The 24120-nt window shown below is 38.4% G+C and overlaps 1 protein-coding gene across 3 annotated transcripts in view; it reads left to right on the forward strand.

Moving 5' to 3' along the window:
* TPK1 (thiamin pyrophosphokinase 1) overlaps positions 1 to 23440 on the forward strand; it is an 881459-nt gene extending 858019 nt beyond the window's left edge. For all 3 annotated transcript variants that reach the window (XM_073630451.1, XM_073630453.1, XM_073630452.1), the window contains exon 9: positions 22663 to 23440. In XM_073630451.1, the coding sequence (XP_073486552.1) occupies positions 22663 to 22793 (131 nt within the window). In that variant the 3' untranslated portion in view covers positions 22794 to 23440. The remainder of the gene's footprint in view (positions 1 to 22662) is intronic.
* Positions 23441 to 24120: the final 680 nt, after the last annotated feature.

Raw genomic sequence — 24120 nt, forward strand, 5'->3', positions numbered from 1 at the left:
TAAAGGGGGACCTAAAACCCACTTACATAATGCCCTACACTAATTTGGGACAGAGACACCTAGTGGCAGACTAGCTAACTGCATTTGCTTATACTCTGCACCATGCATTATTGGTATTTTGTAACTACAATAATCACATAATATAATCCTGTGTTAGAAAAACCACAAATATTTGTTTGGGGGGCAAAATAAATCACACAATGGCCCAATTGCTTTGCCTTATGAGGAGATTTTTGGGCACTTTCAGATCCTAGATTGCAAGCTCTAATGGGCAGGGCCCTCTGATTCCTCCTGTCTTGAATTGCATTGTAATTGTACTGTCTGCTTCCCTTTCTGATTGGCTGCTCACAGCTCTGATCTGTGAAGTGTGTGATTAATCAATATAATGTAATAGAAATAATAGGTGTAGATGTTTGTCTAAAGGACCTCTTAAACATAAGAACTGCTAATGTGCTTATTAAGTTCCCTCTCTTTTTTCAAAGAGCATAAATAATCATGGTAATTTTCTACATTTGATTTCACAGAAATAACCATGCAGCTTCCTAGTACCTTCAAATCATACATAAAATCTCCTGCTTTTTAATTACACTGAACTTTTCTGGTTAGCCTTTGTGTCTATGTATATAGAATTAGTAATACATATTAATGTCTTTGGTTTGTAACTAGACAGGAGATTTGGGTTTAGGACTAACATGGGTCTAATGCCGCGTACACACGGGCGGACTTTTCGACCAGACTGGTCTGACGGACTTTCCGACGGACTTTTGACGGACTTCCGACGGACTTTTGAACGAACGGACTTGCTTACACACGATCACACCAAAGTCCCATGGATTCGTACGTGATGACATACGACTGGACTAAAATAAGGAAGTTGATAGCCGGTAGCCAATAGCTGCCCTAGCGTGGGTTTTCGTCCGTCAGACTAGCATACAGATGAGTGGATTTTTCGACCGGACATGTTTCAAATCTAAAGTCCATCAGATTTTTGACCGAAAAAGTCCACTGCAGGTCCGATGGAGCCCACACACGGTTGGATTGTCCGCCGGATTCGGTCCGTTGGACCAGTCCGGTCGAAGAGTCCACCCGTGTGTACACGGCATAAGGCAAATCCAGCTTGTTCGCAGACATGGCTAACTAATGTCTTGCTGCTGACCAAATACTAATGATGCCCTTTCTGGCTTTTGAACTTTGGTTAGATGGCTTAGAAGGGCTAATAAAGGGATATTTAAATAAGCCAGCCCCCTCATTATAAAAGGTTGGATTCCCAGCAACCATATTGACAATATACTTAGCTGTGAGTAGGAAAGCATAAGAAGTGCTGCTGATAAAATGCATAGGGACAGATTTGTCTAGGGGTTGTAGGCACTGGTCTCTTAAAGTAGATGTAAACCCTTACTAAAAGTCCTGTATGTAGCAAAATGCTGTGAATTTGCGGGAATTTGGGAGTGGAGGGAGGGACAGGTTTTACATCTAAAAGCTGTTAATGACCTTTAACATTTTTTTTCAGCCTGTCTCTATGCACTACAGTCATAGCAGACTTCATGTGGTTTTTTTTTTTGTTAAATTTGTTTTTTTACATGGCATAAATTGCAGGTTGCATTTTTTTAACAGGTCTTTATTCAATAGGACAACAGTTAAATATGCAATTTGGATAAGCACAGAAGCTTGTAGTTTTTCATAGAAGGGTATGTGACAGGGTGATTTAAAGACAGGAGATTGTGGGAGACAAGGGCAGAGTGTTGTCTGTCACCACAAAACACAGTGCCCAAACAAGGACCTTTATATTAGTATTACTAGCTATTAAAGGTTATTTAAGATGTTTTATGGCTGGGTTTATATCTACTATAATTCTCTGTCATTAAAAACACTCTGCTGCTGGCCAATTGTAAATTTAAGCCTAGCTTTGCCATTTAAAATTATCCTACTGTGGGCCAATTTTACACTTCTGTGTTATCTGCAGTCCCTTAACTTGTTTAGTAAAATACCTGCCGGTATTCTTTGTACATTTCTGACAGTTCTCCATCATCAAAAATATTCTGCTGCTGGGCAATTGTACATAGCTGCATCCTCTGTGTTATCTTAAAGTGGATCTTCAATGCATCTGAGCACCACAAAGCTAAAACACTTTTAAAATCCCCCATCCATCCATGTCTCCATGCTTTATTTTGTTGAGAAATCACTTTAATAACTTCCCTACCCGCCCATAGTCATATGACATCCGCAGGTGGGATCTCCCATCCTGGGCGGGCGTCATATGACGTTCTCGGCTTCCCGGCGGTATAGTGGGTGTACCACATCACTCGGGAGCCAATGCATGTGCCCAGCGGCTGGGCACTCGCGATTGCTGGTGACAGAGCTGGAAAGTGGATATCTGTGTGTGTAAACACACAGATCCACATCCTGTCAGGGGAGAGGAGACAGATTGTGTGTTCCTAGTATATAGGAACACCGATCGGTCTCCTCCCCTAGTCAGTCCCATTCCCCCACAGTTAGAATCACTCCCTAGGTAACACATTTAACCCCTTGATCGCACCCTAGTGTTAACTCCTTCCCTGCCAGTCACATTTATACAGTAATCAGTGCATATTTATAGCACTAATCGCTGTATAAATGTCAATGGTCCCAAAATAGTGTCAAAAGTGTCCAATCTGTATGCCACAATCACAATAAAAATCACAGATCACTACTGTGAGCCATTACTAGTAAAAAAAAAATAATAATAAAAAAAATGCCATAAATCTATCCACTATTTTGTAGGCGCTATAACTTTTGCACAAATCAATCAATATACGCTTATTGCGATTATTTATTTTTTTTTTTTACCAAAAATATGTAGAAAAATACATATCAGCCTAAACTGAGGAAAAAATGTGTTTTTGTTTTTTTTAAAGAAATTTGGATATTTATTATAGCAAAAAGTACAAAATATTGTGGGTTTTTTTTTCAAAACTGTTTTTTTTTTTTTTGTTTATAGTGCAAAAAATAAAAACTGCAGAGGTGATCAAATACCACCAAACGAAAGCTCTAATTTGTGAGGAAAAAAAATGATAAAGATTTCATTTGGGTACAGTGTTACATGACCGTGCAATTGTCATTCAAAATATTACAGCGCTGAAAATTTTCCCTGGGCAGGAAGGGGGTGAAAATGCCCTGTATTGAAGTGGATAAAAAACAACCCAATAGCATTTCTGGCTGTTGCCATCTTGAGTAAGGGCAAATGATTCATGTAGCATTTACTTTCTGCAATTCATCTGCCCTTAGCTCAAGCATACAGGAGAGTGTGCTTAGCTGAGAAAACCCCTCTTCTTCTGCTGAAGACTCCTTGGATGTATGACATCATTTGCCTAGGCAAAAAAACTAGGAAGTAACTGAAGAAATGAAAAAAAAAAATTTAAAACACATACATATGGTATTCTTTTCTATCTATTTACTAATGCTAGCAGCATGAAGATTAAAAATAATCAATGTTAATTGTGTGATTAGGGCAGGGACAGCCTTACAAGGAAACCATTAGAAAATATAATTAAAACAAATCTAAATCTTTAAATTTACATTACAAAAATACATTAAAAAAAGCTCACAGCAAGATATATTTTAAAACCGACGTGACTTGAAAATGACTGGTTCGAGGGGCAGGAGGCGGAGCCTAGCAGAGCAGACATGCATTGTTAGAGCTCCACACCGCTGAGGAGAGAAGAGAAGGACAAAGCGGAGCCTGCAGGCTCAAAAGGTATCCATTTGAACCTTTTTGCCCCAGGGAACAAACTGTGAAAGTTTGGGCAGGAAATATGGTACTGGGAGGAAACCGTGGCAGAAATAAAAATCACCTCACAAAGAGCTCACAGGCACTCACTGCAGCTGAAGCAGCTCCAGTCACCTCACAAGATACAGCATCAGGGCGCTCTCACAGACAGAAAATGTCACAGCAAGACTCTCCATTTGAGTCAGATACAGAACAAATCCTCTCACAAACTTCTCCACAAGACTCCTCAGCATCCCCAATAATATTATTACAATTTGAAAAGATGCTTCATAAGGCTTTAAAACAAACCTCAGACCAAATAACAAAAAGCCTAACCAAAGAAATAAGAGAGCTGGGAAACCGCACCGCAGCCTTAGAAATAAAAATGGATGAAATTGAAATTACAACCCAAGAAAATATAACAGAATTGGAACAATTAAAAAAAGAGAATTTAATACTTCAAACTAAGCTCGAAGATTACGAAAATAGAGCCAGACGTTCAAACTTGCGCATAAGGGGAATACCTGAAACTGTGACAGACCTGCAATCTACTATTACTGCTCTATTACAAGAACTAAAGCCAGATATCCCTATTGAAGGTTTAGAACTGGACAGAGTACACAGAGCCCTCACAGCCAAAAAGAAAGATGGACCCCCACGTGATATAATCACAAAATTTCATTATTACAGAACGAAAGAACAAATACTAATTGCTGCAAGAGAAAAAAAGGAACTTAATTTTCAAGGACACAATTATCAAATTTTTGCTGACCTATCCCAACTTACTATTACTAAAAGACGATCCATGAAACCCCAACTAATGGAACTGCAACGCCACAACATTATGTATCAATGGGGCTTCCCCTTTTCAGTCAGATTTAACTACCAAGGTACAATTTACAGAAGCAGATCAGCAGATGAACTACAACAAACCCTTTTAAAATTAAATCTGACAGAACCCACAAGCAGCAACACTCCCACACGCAGAAGAATGGCATCATCTTCACCTTCAGGCAGCACCCAGAAAATGTCAGAACAAAATGGGAAGCATCATTCTCACAAAAAAGGCCGTTATGCCACATCATCCATGGACCAAGAAGATTCAATGGACTGACATCCTAATTCCTGATATCTCTTCATTTATTATACTAAGAGATGGTTCTCTATAAAAAACCTATATTTATAACTGAATGTAACTGCATTCTGATAGTCACACACTGTGTGCGATCATGTTACATTCCAGTTATATTTCTTATTACTTCTGATTCATATAGCCTTAGAATATATAAGTGAAATAAGGAAATTCTTGTTCAGTTATATATTATCAGGTAATAACAATAGATTTATTACTTTTTAAGACAAATATGTTCAATAACCCAGAAGTAATGGAAGCTTTTTCTTTTTTTTCTTAAAACAAATATATTATTACCTAACTAGTTCCTATAATTATGTTTTTGTTTATTCTAATCTGAAGCAATACAACCTCAATTTTATGAGTTAACATATCTAAACAGTTACATATGAATAAAATATGTAATTGTTTACTCTAAAAGGGTTAAAATCCCAAAATAATTCAAACTATCTTCATCAATACCAAAGTTATTAACAGTACCTTTCTAACTGAATTATTTAGCCTAGGGCAAGACTAACCATATACAACCACCCTGGAATAAATAATTTCAACAAAAACTATATTCTGCACTCCAATTAATGAAACATCATTTTGATGTTTTTTGACATAGCACTTCTCTCCTGTAAGCGGAAGATCCGTGTACCCCCATTAGCCCTCCTCATTCTCCCAACCATATTATGTGGGAGTGTGACGAAGGCACTTATTCCCCTGAGAGAGATATTTATTCTCTTTCACGGGTAAATTGTGATTACTTGCAAAAAATAATTTATACAATGTATCATCTAATCTCATATGTTTTTTGTTTACTCTTTACTCCAGAATTCACTGGTTTCTTTTCTATCTATTCATCTCTTCAGTCCACACAGGTTGATCTGCGCAGTCAGCTCTGCAGAACAAAAAGTAAGTCAAAACTATTTGATCTGTTGCCATGGCACCACTGAATATACTTTCCCTGAATGTTCAGGGAATAAATGTCCCTCAAAAAAGGACCAAAGCCTTCCGTACTTTCCATAACAAGAAGGCTCACATAGTATGCCTCCAAGAAACACACTTCACCAAAGATTCTACTCCAAAATATATTTCTCCTTTTTATCAACAAATTTACACGGCTTCTGCCTGTACCAAGCAAAGGGGAACTCTAATTGCATTTCACCGATCCACACCATTCACCTTATCATCAGAAATTAAAGACCCAGAAGGTAGATACCTGATACTCATGGGTTATATAATGGATACAGCAATCACGGTGATTTCCTACTACGCTCCTAACAAACAACCTACACCATTCCTCTCACATATATTACAAGTGATTAATACACACAAAATAGGAACAGTGATAATGTGTGGGGATTCGAACCAGGTCCTCCTCCCATTTCTAGATAAATCACCTTTTACACCATCCAAAATAACCTCTAGATTACCTTTTTCTCAACTTCTTTCCAAATACAATCTGGTAGATTCGTGGAGAGAAAGTAACTCAATGAAAAAGAAATTCACTTATTTCTCGCACCCTCATCAAACCTTCACCAGAATAGATCATATTTTTCTAACAATAGGAATGATACCAGAAATTATTGCATCAGATATCATTCCGATTCCGTGGTCTGACCATAATGCAGTATACACTACTATAGCCTCAGCCATACCAAAAGCGCATGACCCAACGTGGTACTTACCGGACATAATGCTCAAACACCCACTACATCAGATGGCCATTGAACAAGCTTTAAAGGAATACATATCAATTAATAATACAACAGACATCTCCCCAATAACACTGTGGGAAGCTCATAAGCCTGTCTTGCGTGGTACAATACAAAGACAAATGGCACTATTTAAACGGGAACGCAAAAATCTAGCAAAAAAACTAGAACTCAATTTTAATGCAGCCTACATATCATTTCAAGATAATCCATCTCAGAGTACAAAATCTCATCTGGAAAAATCTAGATTGGAATACGATCTATTTCTCACTGAGTCAGTTGATAAATCCCTCAAACGCTCCAAACACAATTTCTACATGAATACAAACAAACCAGGTACATATTTGGCTCGGGCATTAAATTCAACTAACAAATCTTTCAAACCAATACGTTTGAAATTATCAAAAAATGTTTACACTTGTAATCCAGTTAAAATAGTCCATAAATTTCACTCACATCTCGCAACTTTATACAAGACAAACAATGAATTTAATCCTACAGAGGCTGAATCCTTCTTCTCAAAAATAACCTTACCTGAGTTATCTCAGAATCAAAAAAGCAGTTTGGATGAGCCTATAACTATAGATGAAGTTGCTAACGCCATAAAAGACCTAAAACTTAACAAAAGACCAGGCCCAGACGGCTACTCGGCTTTATACTATAAAACATTCTCAGAAATACTCTCTCCCATTCTCACTGAAACTTTTAACAAACTTCTAGATGGACATTCTTTTCGGCAAGAAACACTAATGGCAATTGTTTGTATGATCCCAAAACCCCTTTCTGATGATACTTCCTGTGTGAATTATCGGCCTATCTCTCTGTTAAACCTCGATATTAAATTATTAGCAAAAATAATAGCAAAACGCCTCAATAGCATTATAGGAAAATTAATACATAGAGATCAAGTAGGCTTCATGCCAAATAGACAGGCAGGCGATAATGTACGCAGGGCAGTGTTATTGGCACATATTGCTAAAAAACGGAAAATCCCTTTATGTTTTCTATCTCTCGATATTAAGAGGGCATTTGACACAGTATCCTGGCAATATATGCAATATTCATTACAAAAATGGGGTTTTGGACCCCACTTTTTAACATGGATCAAAGCATTATATAATAAACCCAAAGCCTATATAAAATATGCTGGATACAAATCTGAAGCCTTTAATATCGAAAGAGGTACCCGACAGGGTTGCCCATTATCTCCCTTATTATTTGCCCTTATACTCGAACCCATGGCCCAATACATCAGAACAAACCAAACTATAACTGGCATTGAAGTAGGAGGTATTACCCACAAATTATGTATATTTGCAGACGATATATTACTTTTTCTATCATCACCACAGGTCTCTGGTCCTAACTTAATACCAGCTCTTGATGGATTTGCAGCCCTATCCGGCCTTATGATTAATCCTAAGAAATGCCTAGTGCTTAATATTTCACTCACAAACATGGAATTGATCCCGGCTAGGGCTGCACTCCCATTCACATGGGCAGAAAAATCAATCCCATATCTTGGAATTCATTTAACAGCATCTCATTCTGACTTATTCTCAACCAATTATCCTCCTGTATTAAGACAGATCACAAATCTAATAAAACAATGGTCGCAACTTCCTTTATCCTGGATAGGGAAGATTAATGCAATCAAAATGACTATTCTACCCAAATTGCTTTATCTATTCAGAGTCCTCCCTATTCCAATTCCTTCCTATTTTTTGAGAATAGTACAAAAAAGAGCAACTTCGTTTATATGGGGCTCTTCTAAACCACGTATACCTATACACACACTACATCTTCCCAAAAATAAAGGAGGCCTAGGATACCCTAATTTTACTAACTACTACAGAGCAGCACATTTGGCCAGTCTGTCCAAATACCATGCAAAACAGGAAATCCCATTATGGGTATTTATAGAGGCTTCAGAAAATGACCCTCTATTAATATCAAATTTATTATGGCTTGATCCTAAAGACCGCTTTAAAATTCATAATCCCATAACTAAACACTTCTTATCTCTCTGGGATAAACTAAAAACCAAATATCAGTTACAATCTCCACACAATCCTCTCCTTTCTTTTATCAGAAATCCGGCCTTTTATCCGGCATGGATCTACCCAAATTCTTTTAAAGCTTGGACAACATCAGGCATTCAGACACTAAATGACTTCATAGCATCTAAATCATTCCTTTCATTCCCATCGCTTAGAGAAAAATATGATCTACCAAACTCTGAGATATTTAGATATCTCCAAATCAAAAATTTCTATACACCATTCCTAAAGGGGGATACACCATTATCCCAATTATCCATTTTTGAATCAATCTGTACAAAAGATCCATTTGCTAAAGGTACAATTTCATCACTTTATAATCAATTATATGGAGTAGCAAATCTTAATAGACCCTCTTACGTTCAGAGGTGGGAGGAGGACCTGGGACGAACTTTAGAAGAAACGGACTGGTCTAACATATGGCTCACATCTAAGTCATCTTCACCCAACATCTTAGCACTGGAGACAAATTATAAAGTCCTAACTCGCTGGTACCTTGTACCCGCTAGAGTGGCAAAATATTCACCTAATACCTCAGCTCTTTGTTTTCGAGGATGCCCAGAAATAGGCACATATTTACACATATGGTGGACGTGCCCAGTAATCCAAACCTTCTGGAAGGAAGTCTTCGTGATTGCATCTAAAATATTTAAAAAAATAATACAACCAGATCCATATTTAACTTTACTTAATCTAAAACCGGAATGGTTAACACTCTCTCAATTCAAACTTATGATCCAACTAATAACGGCTGCAAAACAAACAGTGGCCAAGGCATGGAAATCTCCTACATTGGTACTAGCAGAAACAATTCACAGAATGAATAATACAATGTCCCATGCTAAGATGGTTGCCATCGATCAAAATCAAATTCCAAAATTTGAAAAACGTTGGCATCCTTGGATAAAACAACAGTTCCTGTCAAACTTCAATGACTCTGTCCTGTTGCCATGGTAACAGATTAAATGACTTACAGAGACACCCATTCTAAGGCTTCAAAGAGAACTAAAAAGAATAATAAACTGACGAGCGGGACAACCTTGTGGACCATACCTCTACCTTTCAACCCTTTTTCTTCTTTCTCTTTCCTTTTCTCCACCTTACGATTAAAGCTCATTATCAGAATTTATTTGACCTATATACACTCTACTTGTAAACAATATGTATAGTAGGTATAAATCATTTAAATACCTACAAAAGTAACTAAGGAAATGATATATATCTTTAATTTAGGTTTACGTGAACCCAATGTTTAATATTTGAAATTTCATGATATTTACCTATATAAACCCTACTGTAAAACAATGAGCTTACTTTATAGATCCTTGTAAACTTACTTTATGTATCTTTATAACATTGTATACTCAATAAACTTCTTTTGACAAGGAAAATGACTGGTTCAAACGCATTTAGAAAGTTGCAGAAATGGAAGAGCTCATAACTATAGCTCATGTTGTCCCTTCCCAGTTCACCCACACCTGGGCATGCTGGCTGCATTACCAAGAATCCGCAGACTTCACCTGACACATGGCAAACCCTTAGCAAAATATACCCTAAGATGATCTGCTTACACAAAATATTAACCCCCCCCTTTAGAGAGGTGGAGGCTGCTTAGCTTAATCCACCCCTAACTAATCCATGTCTCCCTCCCTCTTTCCTCATTTCTTTTTTCTTTTATTCTCTCAATCATCTTTATGGGCTTTTGGCCCTGTAACAATAGATATTGGATTATATCCATACCCGACAACTCCTTTTATGAACCTCCAGTAGTAGGAACATGGTTCTTAAGTACTCCGTTCAGCATGGACTAACAAACCCACTATAGCCCTATTTGAGCTATACAGATTTTTCTGATCTTACATATTACTTTGGTTGTTGAGTTGTATCCCCTCTTACCTATTATATGCACTGAATACTTTGTACTCAAGGGGTTGGCTACCCCATTTTATTTGTAACACTCTTGATTTACCTAGGTCTCCTGCCTGAGGATTTTTTTATATTTTTGGTTTTGTTACTTACTTTAAAAAAAATCCTAATAAACCTTTGTGAAACTGTCCTGCTATTGGACAATTTCTCCTGAGTAGAGCTTTAGCTTTATTTTTCTTTCAGAGAAAACTTTCCTATAGCGTTTAGATCTGTTTTGGCTGTTTCCACCACAGACCTTTTTACCGCTGGATAAAAAAATCAGGTGTTGCAGCAAATACTACCATAAACCCCAGTTTTGCCGAGCTGTAATGAGTTAAAAAGTGGTGCTGTTGGTATAATTAAACCAAGCAATAATGTAAAAGGTAAAAAATCAACTACACATAGAAAATGTGATGGCAGAATACATTGACGCTCACATTGTCTGTGAAAATTATACAGTTTCCTAACATTGCATAAAGGGTATTGGCATCTCCAAAGCATGCAATTTAATGGATTGGTGTTTTTCAATGTTGCCCTACAAGTAACATTAAAAGGAGGACCCTGTTCCTGCTGTACAGTTTTTCAAAAAATGTTTTTAGCATTGGTACATGTCCCCCATAGCAGTGCAATTCCATGTATCCTTTTTTGACAACACCTATTAGCCTTTAAAGTGGTTGTACACCCTGTACAACCACTTTTACCTACAGGTAAGGCTTAGCTGTAGGTGCTTGAAATATCTCCTAAACCTCCACGGTTTAGGAGATATTTACAAAAAAGCCGTGCGCCGATGTCTATGGGGCATGTGCACTTTAGAAATGGCAGACCGTGCCGTTTCTTAAGGGGTCATGCCATGACTGGCAGCTCCTGCGCGCATGCATGGCAGTGACATCACGCGACTCCAGCCAGTCACAGAGCCGGAGTTCGCGGCCCCAGAAGGAAGAGGGGTGAAGATGGATGCTCGCTGCTAGTGGGGACAGCGGTGACATCTAAGGCTTTGGTTTCAGGTAAGTGACACATAAAGGGCTACGATGCGATGCATAGTAGCCTATTATGCTTTACCTTTGCAGGGAAATAAAGAGGAAGTAAAACGCATCTTTAAAATGGCCATAATGTAGTATCAAGAGTTGTCACTTCTGGTCTGTGAATCCAAAGCATGCCAGTTCTCCAAAGGCCCCCAAGCAACATATGTTGACAGATATGTGCATTTTGTCATTCTCAAGGCAGGCGAATAACTTTAGAATCTTAAATGACGGTAATGTTCCATTATGCATGTTGAAAGATGCCTCTGGCCAGTTCTACAGATATTTAATCAGAAATGCTTGTTGAACATCATTCATTACCTAGATATGGAAAATTATAGTAAGAGATACATAAATCTTTATCGGATTGTTGAAAAGTGTCCCTGGGCCAGCATAAAAGCAGCTCCAAAGCAAGCATGAAGCTAATTCCCTTCTCCTCTCCCTAACATGCAGTACACAGAGGGAGATTTACTAAAACTGGTGCACACAAAATCTGCTGCAGCTCCGCATAGAAACTAGTCAGCTTCCAGGTTTTATTGTCAAAGCTTAAAGTGGATGTAAACCCCATTCATGAAATTTGAGCTGGGCACATATACCTGTTATGTTTTCTTATCTTTCTTTAAAGCCCTTAGTCCCATGGCTTACTCCTGCCCCGTTTTTCTGTTATCAGCATGATAACTTCTGACAAGTTCTCCTACACAGGAGATAAAAGCAGCCTGAAATTTGTGTCTGGGTGGGTGCTATAAATAGATTAGCAGAGTGCTGGTCTTTTCACAGCACAGCTCTTCAAGTCTCTGCCTATGTAGAGGAGGGTGTATGCCTTTTCTCCAATCAGCTGTCTCACAGTGTATGGCAAGAATCCACACCCACAGGTGAATCAGGAAGAGAAAATTCTAACAGGACGTGCACTTTTTAAACAGTATATAAAGCTGAAGACAGCAAATATACATGTAAAACTTATGTAGGGAGATTTGTTTCATCTCTGTGTATCATCTGAGGCCGTTCACTTCACTGGACATATGTGAGGGTTTACATCAGTTTTAATTGAACAAGCTGAAGTTAGAAGCTGATTGGCTACCATGCAGAGCTGCACCAGATTTTGTGCACACCAGTTTTAGTAAATCTCCCATAGAGCGCTTTTTTCTGATACCGAGGCTCAAAGAAAATTGTCCATAGCAACCAATCATTCCTTATTTAACCCTTTCATGACTAAGCCTATTTTTGAAATTTGGTGTTTACAAGTTAAAATCCGTATTTTTTGCTAGAAAATTACTTAGAACCCCCAAACATTATGTATATTTTTTTAGCAGAGAATCTAGAGAATAAAATGTACATCGTTGCAATATTTTATATCACACGGTATTTGTGCAGCGGTGTTTTAAACGCAAATTTTTGGAAAAGGGACACTTCATGAATTTTAAAAAATCCAAACAGTAAAGTTACCCCAATTTTTTTGTATAATGTGAAAGATGATGTTACGCCGAGTAAATAGATACTAAACATGTCACGCTTTATAATTGCACGCACTCGTGGAATGGCGACAAACTACGGTACCTAAGAATTTCCATATGCGACACTTTAAAAAATTTTTACGGTTACCAGGTTAGAGTTACAGAGGAGGTCTAGTGCTAGAATTATTGCTCTCACTCTGACAATCGCGGTGATACCTCACATGTGTGATTTGAACACCGTTTACATATGCGTGCGCGACTTCCGTATGCGCTTTCTTTGCTGCGCAAGCTCGCGGGGACGGGGGCGCTTTAAAAATGTATTTTTTTTTCTTATTTATTTTATTTATTTTTAAATTCATAAATTGTGTTTAAAAAAAAAATGTTTTGATGACTTTTATTGCTGTCACAAGGAATGTAAACATCCCTTGTGACAGTAATAGGTGGTGACAGATACTCTTTATGGAGAGATCGGGGGTCTAAAAGACCCCCCATCCCTCCTTTACACTTCAAAGCATTCAGATCGCTGAAAACGGCGATTCTGAATGCTGTGTACTTTTTAAAAACTGGCGCCATTGGCAGCCGAGTAAAAGGGAAGCGACGTCATGACGTCGCTTCCGCGTTTACAATTTGAAGGCTGGAACGAAGCCGCCCACAGCTTCGTTCCAGCCCGCCCCCAGCCGCCGGAGGCATTGGATTGGTCACCGAGCCTCCGGATCGACCGGGAGGCCCGGTAAGAGCGGTGGGAGGCGGCGGGAGGGGGGTCGTCCCCTCCCGCTGCTCCGGTATAACAGCCGAGCGGCTTTTAGCCGCATCGGTTGTTATACAAGGATAGCCAATCGCCGGCTCTAAACAACGGTACCGGGATGATGCCTGCAGCTGCGGGCATCATCCCGGTATAACCCCCGAAAGCCGAGTACGCATATCTGCGTACGGTCGGCGGGAAGGGGTTTAATTGTTATAATTCATGTCAAAAAATGCTACATAAAAGCTGATTAGCTGCAATGGGTAGCATCTCTTACTTCAGTTTTATTAACCATTATAGTCGTGTTCTAGTTTTTTTTTTTTTAATTCTGGACCAGGGAGAATTTCTGCATGCTTACATAGTGCTAAAAGTGATACTAAAGGAAATAAAAAAAGTGTATACTTACCTGCTCTGTGCAGTAGTTTTGCTCAGAGCAACCATGACCCTCCTATTCTTGGGTCCCCCACTGGCGCTCTGGGCTCCTCCCCCCTGCTGAGTGCCCCCATAACTAAAAATATGTGTTCTCCCGTGCTACCTAGTAACTTGTGTAAATAATATCATTATCGTGGGTGGCTGCAAACAACCAAATTGTGTTCCCACAATGCTAATCACCAAAATAAACAAATAATTCTTGCTGCGCCTATCCCTTTAAAATTGCTTGTATAATATAGCCTTCTGTGATATAAATAAATCATATATAGTCCAAACCTTCTCAGTGTCCTTATATTTGTATTTCACAATGTGTATATTAATACACTATTCACATTCAAACCACATACAGAAAAACTATATAAATTATAACAGTGTATTAATTTACACATTGTGAAGTACACATATAGGGACACTGAGCAACATTTATTTGTTTATTTTGAGTGCCCCCATAGTAAGTGTTGTGAGTGTCCATGAACACACAGAGTGGGGCTCGGCCAGACCCCCTGCTCCCTCCTCACTGGCTGTTATTAGCAGCAGCGGGAGTCTATAGCTCCTACTGCTGTGTCTGAGCCAATGAGGAGAGAGAAAGCCGGGAGAGCAGTTGCTCTCGTGCACATCACTGGATCGAGATCAGGCTCAGGTAAGTGCTGAGGGGGAACCTGCACACAGAAGGTTTGTTACCTTCATACATAGAATGCATTAAGATAAAAAACCTTCAGCCTTTAGAACCCCTTTAATGAGCAATGTTGTGCTGGCTATGCACTATGCAATTTATGCATGGCATTTAGCTTTTTGACCATGCAAGCTGGAAGTAATTGGGTAGTTTATAACTTAACAACTAACTGGTGCGTCCTCGTTTACTATTTCAGGTCTGATTTCAGCCCCAATTTTTGGCTGAATTCGGACCTGACATGGGCCAAAAGATGCACAGGGCTTCTATGCAAATCGCACCGAACAGTGGGACATTGGTATCTTGTAAAGAAACATAGTGAATAGTGTGGGCTAAGTGATCAGGTACTGCTCATGTTGGACTCTTGTAAAGGGATTGTACATTTCTGCCAACTGTTTGTATCAAGCAGGCAGCAACCACAACATTGATATTAAATCATCTGTCATGACTTGATCATAAGTACAGTAAACTCCAAACAACACAAGTCAGAATAGTTTGATAAATGACTTTATTTATCTGGCATTAAATATGTTAATGCATGGTCTTCTGCTGTGAATGATCACATCATAAAATTTCCTGTTCTCATCATTGTGAAATAAACACAACCATATTTCTTTAACTTCTTTATTACCAGGGGGGACATTCATGCTATGTTTATAGACCAATTTTTTGTAAAGTTTTTCTTGATGTTTGATGATTAGTTGTGGTTTAATTATTAAAGTTTATCTATAGCCAAACTTTATTTTTAGTTTTTGGATGGAATAGGGAATGGTTAAAACTCTGTCTGAACTGAGGAGATTTTCCTTCCTCTGCAGAAGACACAACATGTAGTGATACAAATACTTTCAAAAAAGAGGTTGTGTGTTTTTGCTATTTTGTCTTCTGTTACATGTTTGATTCAGCCCTGGTTCACACCAGCGTGGCTTTAAAATCGCGCCACTTAAGCATGATTTCAAAGGAGCAGATGATTGCGATTTAGATCTCCGAAATCAATGCAAGTTGCAATGAAATTGCGGAAAAGTAATGCAGCAACCTTATTCAAAGTCGCTGCATCTCGAGTCTCAATGATTTGAACGGTTTCATTGCTGAAAATAGGGTGTGACTTGTCACATTTGCATAGGTGTGAACGAGGACATAAAGCAGAACTCTGGGGAAGGTAAAAATCTTCCCATCCAGTGGGAATGCCCCTGCAAGGGTTAAATGCTTGTTTATGTCTAGGGGACTGGAAAAAAAAACTGTTTTACTTACCTAAAGCCCCATACACACTATTAGATTTTCTTCAGATTTACCAAAACCACATAATATGAGGTCAAACCTTAAGAGTTTTAAGTTGTATGCAATCAGGCAGGCCCTTGCACTACATGGTTTTGGTAAATCTGAAGACAAAAATTTGCAGAAAATCTTAGTGTGTATGGGGTCTAATGCTCCACTCCAGCCAGGATCTCCATATTGCATGACTCATCCCTGCAGTCTCTTTTTCTCTATGCTCCAGCAGTTGGATATCCTCTAACATCATCTGAACAGATGCAGGGATCATTGGATGTAAGGATGCTGAGGAACAGTTCACTGCTGGAACGTAGGGGAGCGCTGTCTGCTGGGGGAGTGGAGGATTGAGTAAAACTACTTTTCCTGTTCCCTAGACCTTTCAAGCTCTTAACCCTTGCAGTGCTGGGGCAACCCCACTGCAAAGGAGGATAGTTCCTTTCTCTGGAGATAGGCTTTACCCATTTGCTGACTGCCTCCCATATGAGTACGGCGGCAGAGCGGCTCTCCTGTGCCGGATCATGTACCTTGTATGCGATCCAACACTTCTGGGTAGGGGGCGCACCGGCTGTGCTGTGATTAGTCACAGCACAAGCCAATCAGTGGGTGCCACCCAATGGATGACCCGCTGATCGGCGAGGAGGAAGACAGGACAGAGCTCTATGTATGTAAACAATACAGAGCTCTGTCCTGTCAGCTGGGATGTACTGGTTCTTGCTTACAAAGTAAAACAAGTAATTCTGCGCTAACCAAATAACAAGCAGCTAACACGGCCAATGGGATATAAGCATGCATCAAATAACAGAATGAGTGTAGCGCTAATAAGACAAAAAACAAATAACCATGTGTTGTATGGTGTGGAAACCAATAGGTTCTTCAAATCGGCACATCAAAATGTGTAAGGGGGGGACATAGAAAGTAGAACGAAAAGGTCCTCAAAGTCCTCAAAGAATATAACATATAGATGTTTAAAATGATAGTCCTCAGTATGCGTGTGACTTGATAATAAAACGTATCGACATGCGGAAATCATCTGAACTAACAAGACAGCACCACCAGCAAAGAAGAGGCTTACCGGAAAGTTTGAACCCAATATAACATACGTTCAACTGGGTCAAACAAGCTTGAATCCTGAACGGCTGTTGGAAATCCGTAGACAATGGAAGTAGGTCCAGGGATGTTCCGTGTAATGGTGTAAGTCTCAGGAGTGTTGTCCGCAGTAGATGGTAGTTACATTGGACAAGGAGAAAACAAAGAGAGGCCACATAGTGTAATCCCGTATGAAAAATAAGTACCAAAATTTATTTTAAAAAGGAAATACACTCACATGTAGATGGATAAAAAACAGCGCTGTGCAAATAAAATGGCAGAAGTGGGGTCCGACCCAACGCATTTCATCACCTAGGACATCATCTGGGGGGTTCTGCAAAGCAGAGAATAAAAACCAGCACATCCCTTAGTAAAAGCACCTCACAGTAAACACACCAAGTGCTGTTACGCACACATTTAACCCTTTGATCGCCCTAGATATTAACCCCTTCCCAGCCATTGTCATTAGTACAGTGACAGAGCATGTTTTTAACAGTGATCACTGTATTAGTGTCATTGGTTAACACAAAGTGTCAATTAGTGTCAGACTTCCCGCCATACTATCACAGTCCCGCTATAAGTCGCTGATCGCTGCCATTACTAGTATAAAAATAAATAAATAAAAATTCCAAAATACCATAGTTTGTAGATGCTATAACATTCGCATAAACCAATCAATATACGCTTACTGAGACTTTTTTTTACCAAAAATATGTAGCAGAATACATATTGGCATACATTTATGAAGAAATTCGATTTTTTTTTATTATCGGTTATATTTTATAGTAGAAAGTAAAAAATATTGTTTTGGTTTTTTTTTTTCAAAATGTTTGGTATTTTTTTTTGTTTATAGCGCAAAAAATAGAAAAACACAATGGTGATCAAATACCACCAAAAGAAAGCTCTATTTGTGGGAAAAAACTATATCAATTTAATTTTTGCACAGCGTTGCATGACCGCGCAATTTTCAGTTAAAGTAACGCAGTGCCAGAAAAGCAAAAAATGACCTGGTCATGAAGGGGGTCAATCTTCCGGAAGACAAGTGGTTAAAGTGTTTTCCACTAATCCCATTATTTTTGAAAATCTGAAACTAAAATATTGATTCATGTGAGTAGTCCAGTGTGGGTAACAGTGGTATTCCGCTGTAGACAAACAATATATCTAGCAGACAAAATTGAACATTTCCTATTAAACAAAACTGATGCTTCAAAAAACTTTTACAGGAATTATGGCTAAAGATGTGCAGCAAATACTGAATTTACTACCATCCCTTAGGCTTATAGTATCAAATTAGTCATAAAAAAGTGGAGTCATACATTGGATTTAAATGGCCTGAAAACTAATAAATTTATTTAAAACTCCAGCATACCATCTGGAATATAAGCCACAGGGAATTGGTACAGGTTTCCAGTATCCAGTTGCCACAGTTCATTGTCCTTACGTATATTCTTAGTATTACCATTTCAGCCAGCATAATGTTTAATGGAGCTTTGCCCTGCAGTTTTGTAGCGCACAGCTTGCACCTGGATAATATTTGATAAAACATCTTCATGGACTGCTACTGCTGACTGTGCAGAGCTTAAGATAATAAATTAGGCCACAAGATGGATTTATCTAAACAGTAAAGAGTCTTCTTTGCTGAATCCGCATATTTAAAACATTAATCCACTTTGTACGGCCTAATGAGGCCCGAGGATCACCATAAAAATATGTTTCTGTGTACTGCGTATGTTCAAAGGCAGAGGTGAAGCATCATAGAGCGTACTTACTACTTTTCGTAATTAGTGCTTTTCAGTGCTACAGAGTTAATTGGTTAAAGGATAGAAGGATAGGTAAATGTTATTCAAACATAGCACAGAATTTACACAAAATAAGGTGTATCATAATTATAGCAATACTATGGTTCATTATGTTTTTCAATTGTGCACAGGGAAAACTTTCAATAAACATACATTTTAAAACGAACTTTGCTTAATGGGAATGCATAGTGGTTTAGTTTCTTTTTTCAGCCAGGCATTCAAATATTTTTCTTCTCCATATCCGGTAGTTAAAGAATATTGCATACAAATATTGTGTTCTTCTTTTTAGTCAGTAGGTGGAGCTCTAGTCTCCTTTTCACTTATTCCATTATTTCAGCTTTCAGTTGTGCTAAAAGAAGCAAAATAAAACTGATGCAACACAGGATTTAATCATGTCTTATCACACAGCTTAGTCTTCAGTTGGACAAACTAACAATTGTTAGAAAGGATGCAGCTCAAAACCCATTAAAGTGAACCTAACCTTTAAATCCACATGTTGGCATTGTCAAATCACATTATTATTTTGAATAGAAATATACCTTTTTCTTTCCAAAAATAAAATATTGGTATTCCCTAACTTCCAGCCTAGATAGCCTGGCTCTAACCTACTAATCATTAATGCAGTAAGTCTATTGTTTTCAATCAAAAAAAGTCAGAAAGGCTGCACCTATATACAGAAATAATCACAACTGATACACAAAAACTGTTTTTAATAGATTAACATAGGTTGACAAGAATTGTTAACATTAAGTTGATCTATATTCTATAAAAAGTCTATAGGTGTCCGCTAAAAGCAGTGGGTTTTTGAACAGTAAGTATATATTTTTTGTGAACTTATTCTTTACTGCCTCCCTCCTCTGCACCAGTACACTGACTATAGCCCCCCAGCTACCTACAACAGCCGTGTCTGGAGAACCTTACAGTGCAGCTGTCATGGCACAGCTTCAGGCTGAAATCTTAGGTTTGCCATATAGCAAAGGCAACTGCTGTATGTAAGTTGACTAATGAGCTGGTATGTGTACAGATACATCTAAAAAAATTAGACTATCATCAAAAAGTTAATTTATTTCAGTATTTCAATTCAAAAAGTGAGACTTATATATTCTATAGATTCGTTACACGCAGAGTGATATATTTCAAACATTTCTTTCTTTTAATTTTGACGATGATGGCTTCTAGCTAGTGAAAACTGAAAATTCAGTATCTTAGAAAACTAGAATATTGTGAAAAAGTTTAATATTGTAGACTCATGGTGTCACACTCTAATCAGCTAATTAACTCAAAACACCTGTAAATGTTTCCTGAGCCTTTAAATGGTATCTCAGTCTGGTTCAGTATGTTACACAATCATGGGGACTTGACAGTTGTCCAGGAAACAGTAATTGGTGCCCTCCACAAGGAGGGAAAGTCACAAAAGGTCATTGCTGGCTGTTCACAGTGCTGTATCCAAGTATATTAATGGAAAGTTGAGTGGAAGGACCGCAGCCTTAAGAGGATTGTGAAGCAAAGGCCATTCAAAAATTTGGGGGAGATTCACAAGGAGAGGACTACGGCTGGTGTCAGTGCTTTAAGAGCCACCACATACAGACGTATCCAGGACATCGGCTACAACTGTCGCATTCCTTCTATCAAGCCACTCCTTAACCAGAGACAACGTCAGAAGCATCTTACCTGGGCTAATGAGAAAAGAGACTGGACTGTTGCTCAGTGGTCCAAAGTCCTCTTTTTGGATGAAAGTAAGTTCTGCATTTATTTGGAAATCAAGGTCCCAGAGTCTGGAGGAAGAGTGGAGAGGGACAGAATTCAAGTTGCATGAGGTCCAGTGTGAAGTTTCCACAGACATTGATGATTTTGGGAGCCATTTCATCTGCTGCTGTTGGTCCACTGTGTTTTATCAAGTCCAAAGTCAGCGCAGCCCTCTACCAGGTAATTCAAGAGCACTTCATGCTTCCCTTTGCTGACCAGCTTTATGGAAATGCTGATTTCATTTTCCAGCAGGATTTGGCACCTGCCCACACTGCCAAAAGTACAAATACCTGGTTTAATGATCATGGTATCACTGGGCTTGATTGGCCAGCAAACTCGCCTGACCTAAACCCCATAGAGAATCTGTGGGGTATTGTCAAGAAGAAGATGAGAGACACCAGACCCAACGATGCAGACTGGCTGAAAGCCGCTATTTAAACAACCTTGGCTTCCATAACACCTTAGCAGTGCCACAGGCTGACCGCCTCCATGCCACGCCTCATTGATGCAATAATTAATGCAAAAGGAGCCTCGACCAAGTATTGAGTGCATACTATACTGTACATGGGCATACTTTTCAGTGAGCCAACATTTCTGTATGAAAAATCCTTTTTTTTTTATTGATCTTATGTAATGTTCACATTTTCTGAGATACTGGATTTTGGGTTTTCACTAGCTGTAAGCCATGATCATCAAATCGAAAAGAAAGAAATGCTTGAAATATGTCACTCTGTGTAATGAATCTATAGAATATATGAGTTTCACTTTTTGAATTGAATTACTGAAATAAATTAACTTTTTGATGATATTCAAAGTTTTTGAGATGCACCTGTGTGTATATATTAATATCAGTGAGGACAATATTTTATCCATTTGTAGTGCATGAAGAAAATAGTAATGGCTTTATTTAACCCTGTGTGCAGTCAATGCATTTCTTGAAATACAGTCTAGCATGGGACAAAATAAGAAACATGGGTAAAATATATTAGGAGACTGTTCCATATATAGAATTGCCATATGAGTTATTATTATGTTTTTTCCCTTTTTTTTTTTTTTTTTGCTGTGACTTTCAATACTTTTGTAATTCTGTGTATAGGTAGATCCTTTTTCCCCTGATCACCTTATGATGCATGAAATATGACCTTTAGCTTATTACTTTTCTGTACTATACACCAAATTTTTTTTCTGAATAAAAAGACTACAGTTTTTCCTTCTGCACTTTATGAAATAACATGCTGTGAGAATACAGAAAAGATAGGAATTTATCAAGGCATATTCTCTTTTATCAGTCTTAGAATAGACAGCGATATCAGAGAGATCAGTGTACTCATAAAAGGTTCCATACAGTACTATCGCAGGGAGACTTTGGGAAATCCTGGACTCCGTTGTCTGTTCCAATATTCTAGTATATTTTTTTTTTTTTTTTTTATAAGCTGCAAGGTTCACAAAAATAGGTGAATTTTGCCACCTAGTGACCAAAATACAGAACTGCTAAAAAAAAGTTGTGTCTTCAGCCTATTAAACTTCCAATCTTTTTGGTAATCATGGATAATTTATTATAATTTTTCAGAATGCAATGATTTTTAGATGATATATTATTCAATTTTTGGCTGAAAATATTAACATTCAAGAAATCTGGGAACATTGAGATAAATTAGGCTGCAAAGTCGTCATCTGCTTGCCAAGTTATTACTATTCCATCTCATAGTACATATGCATAGAGCATACTAGATGTACCATAGTCTGGATGAATCAGAACCCTCAGAGATAAAGGGCTTACAATAACCTCTATTCACATGTGCTGTTAGATGAGATATTATGTCTTATATGAACAATTGTGCTATGAAGAAAACATTTGTTATGTTCAGAATTCCAGGTAGTAACCGTTTTTTACCTTTCTTTTCAGCTGCTGGAGTCTTGGCATTTGGAACTTTGGTCAGCACCTCAAATACCTACGATGGCAGTGGCATTGTTACAGTGGAAACCGATAGTCCTCTAGTATGGACCATGGGAATTAAGTCCTCCATCAATGAATGAAAACAACTAAAGAAAAGATTTTACAAGAGCAGCTTCTAGAGGAGAATTCAACTGTAACAAAATGTTCAAATGATTATCCTCATGGGAAACAAACTATTTGAGAGTCAAACTTTATTGCTATGTGAAATACTGTTTATATTCTGATATTTTATACACTTGCTAAGACATGGGTCAAATTTTACATTCCACATGGTTTTCATATTGGCAACATTTTCTCTATTTTTCAAATTTATATCAAGAAAGGTTTGTCAAACTGGGTGTTCTAACTATTAGCATGATTGCATATAATATGGGCAGGAAATTCACTCAAAAAGTGAAGTACTGCTTATTCTCTTCCTCCCCCCTCCTGTAATAGAGTTGCAGAGGCATGGCAAGGAGGATATCGCTTGTTCCAGCCCCCTCCCTGAAAATGCCAGGAGGCTGCAGGTCTCCTGCACCAGGCAATCTTGCACATGATCAGTGTAGAGACAGCCATGATTCATCAGGAAGTCACAGCCAAATCCAAGATGGCGGCACTGAGGACCAGTAGCAATGAGAAGAATCATCTACATTAAGACAGCAGTTACAATATTTATAGCCGCTGACTTTGAATGTTTAGAACACTTGGTGAAGTTCCTCTTTAAGTTTAGTTTTTTTTTTTTTTTTTTCTAAATCAGCACCAGGGAGAGTACATTGAATGAATCTGCATTTCTCTGACTACCCAGATACCCCCGCAGCTGTGATCTTCCAGTGCTGCGGGTAAATGCAACCTGCTGTATCTTTCACATGTACTCATCAAAAGTGTGAACCATTCCCGCACGGCTTTATTCATAAGAGAAGTAATACTTCTTCCTGCAATCAATAGCGCTCTATTAATGTAGGGCGGGTGGATGAATGGAAGGTCTTCCTACTCCATTCATAGAGCACTTTTCAATGCGGGAAGCAATAATACATCTTTAAGGAATGAAGCAGAGGGGGCAGAAAGGGCAGGCATAGTCAGCAGTTTTGACAAGAGCCTGTGACCGGTTCAGAGTCTCGTATTAACACTGGAATATCACAACTGCAGGGGTATCCAGGGAAGCATAGGAATTCAATTCTCAACAAACATAGCAACAACCACCACAAGGGACACTTTTCGTTCAATGTAAGTACCTCCCTTGTGCCAATTTTTTTTTAAATAGCTAAACGTAAATGGTGATAAAGTATATTTAGGCACTTTCAGCAACTGATTTGATCACTTACATACAGTAGTTTGCAAGTTCTTCATCTTTTATTCCTTGTATGTTTTCCAATTTAGGCTCGTGCCATGACCGCTTCTGCCCCAGTTTTCCTGTTTCAGGGTGGCTCC

This window comes from Aquarana catesbeiana, linkage group LG05 (assembly GCF_042186555.1).
Source record: "Aquarana catesbeiana isolate 2022-GZ linkage group LG05, ASM4218655v1, whole genome shotgun sequence".
Taxonomy (NCBI): domain Eukaryota; kingdom Metazoa; phylum Chordata; class Amphibia; order Anura; family Ranidae; genus Aquarana; species Aquarana catesbeiana.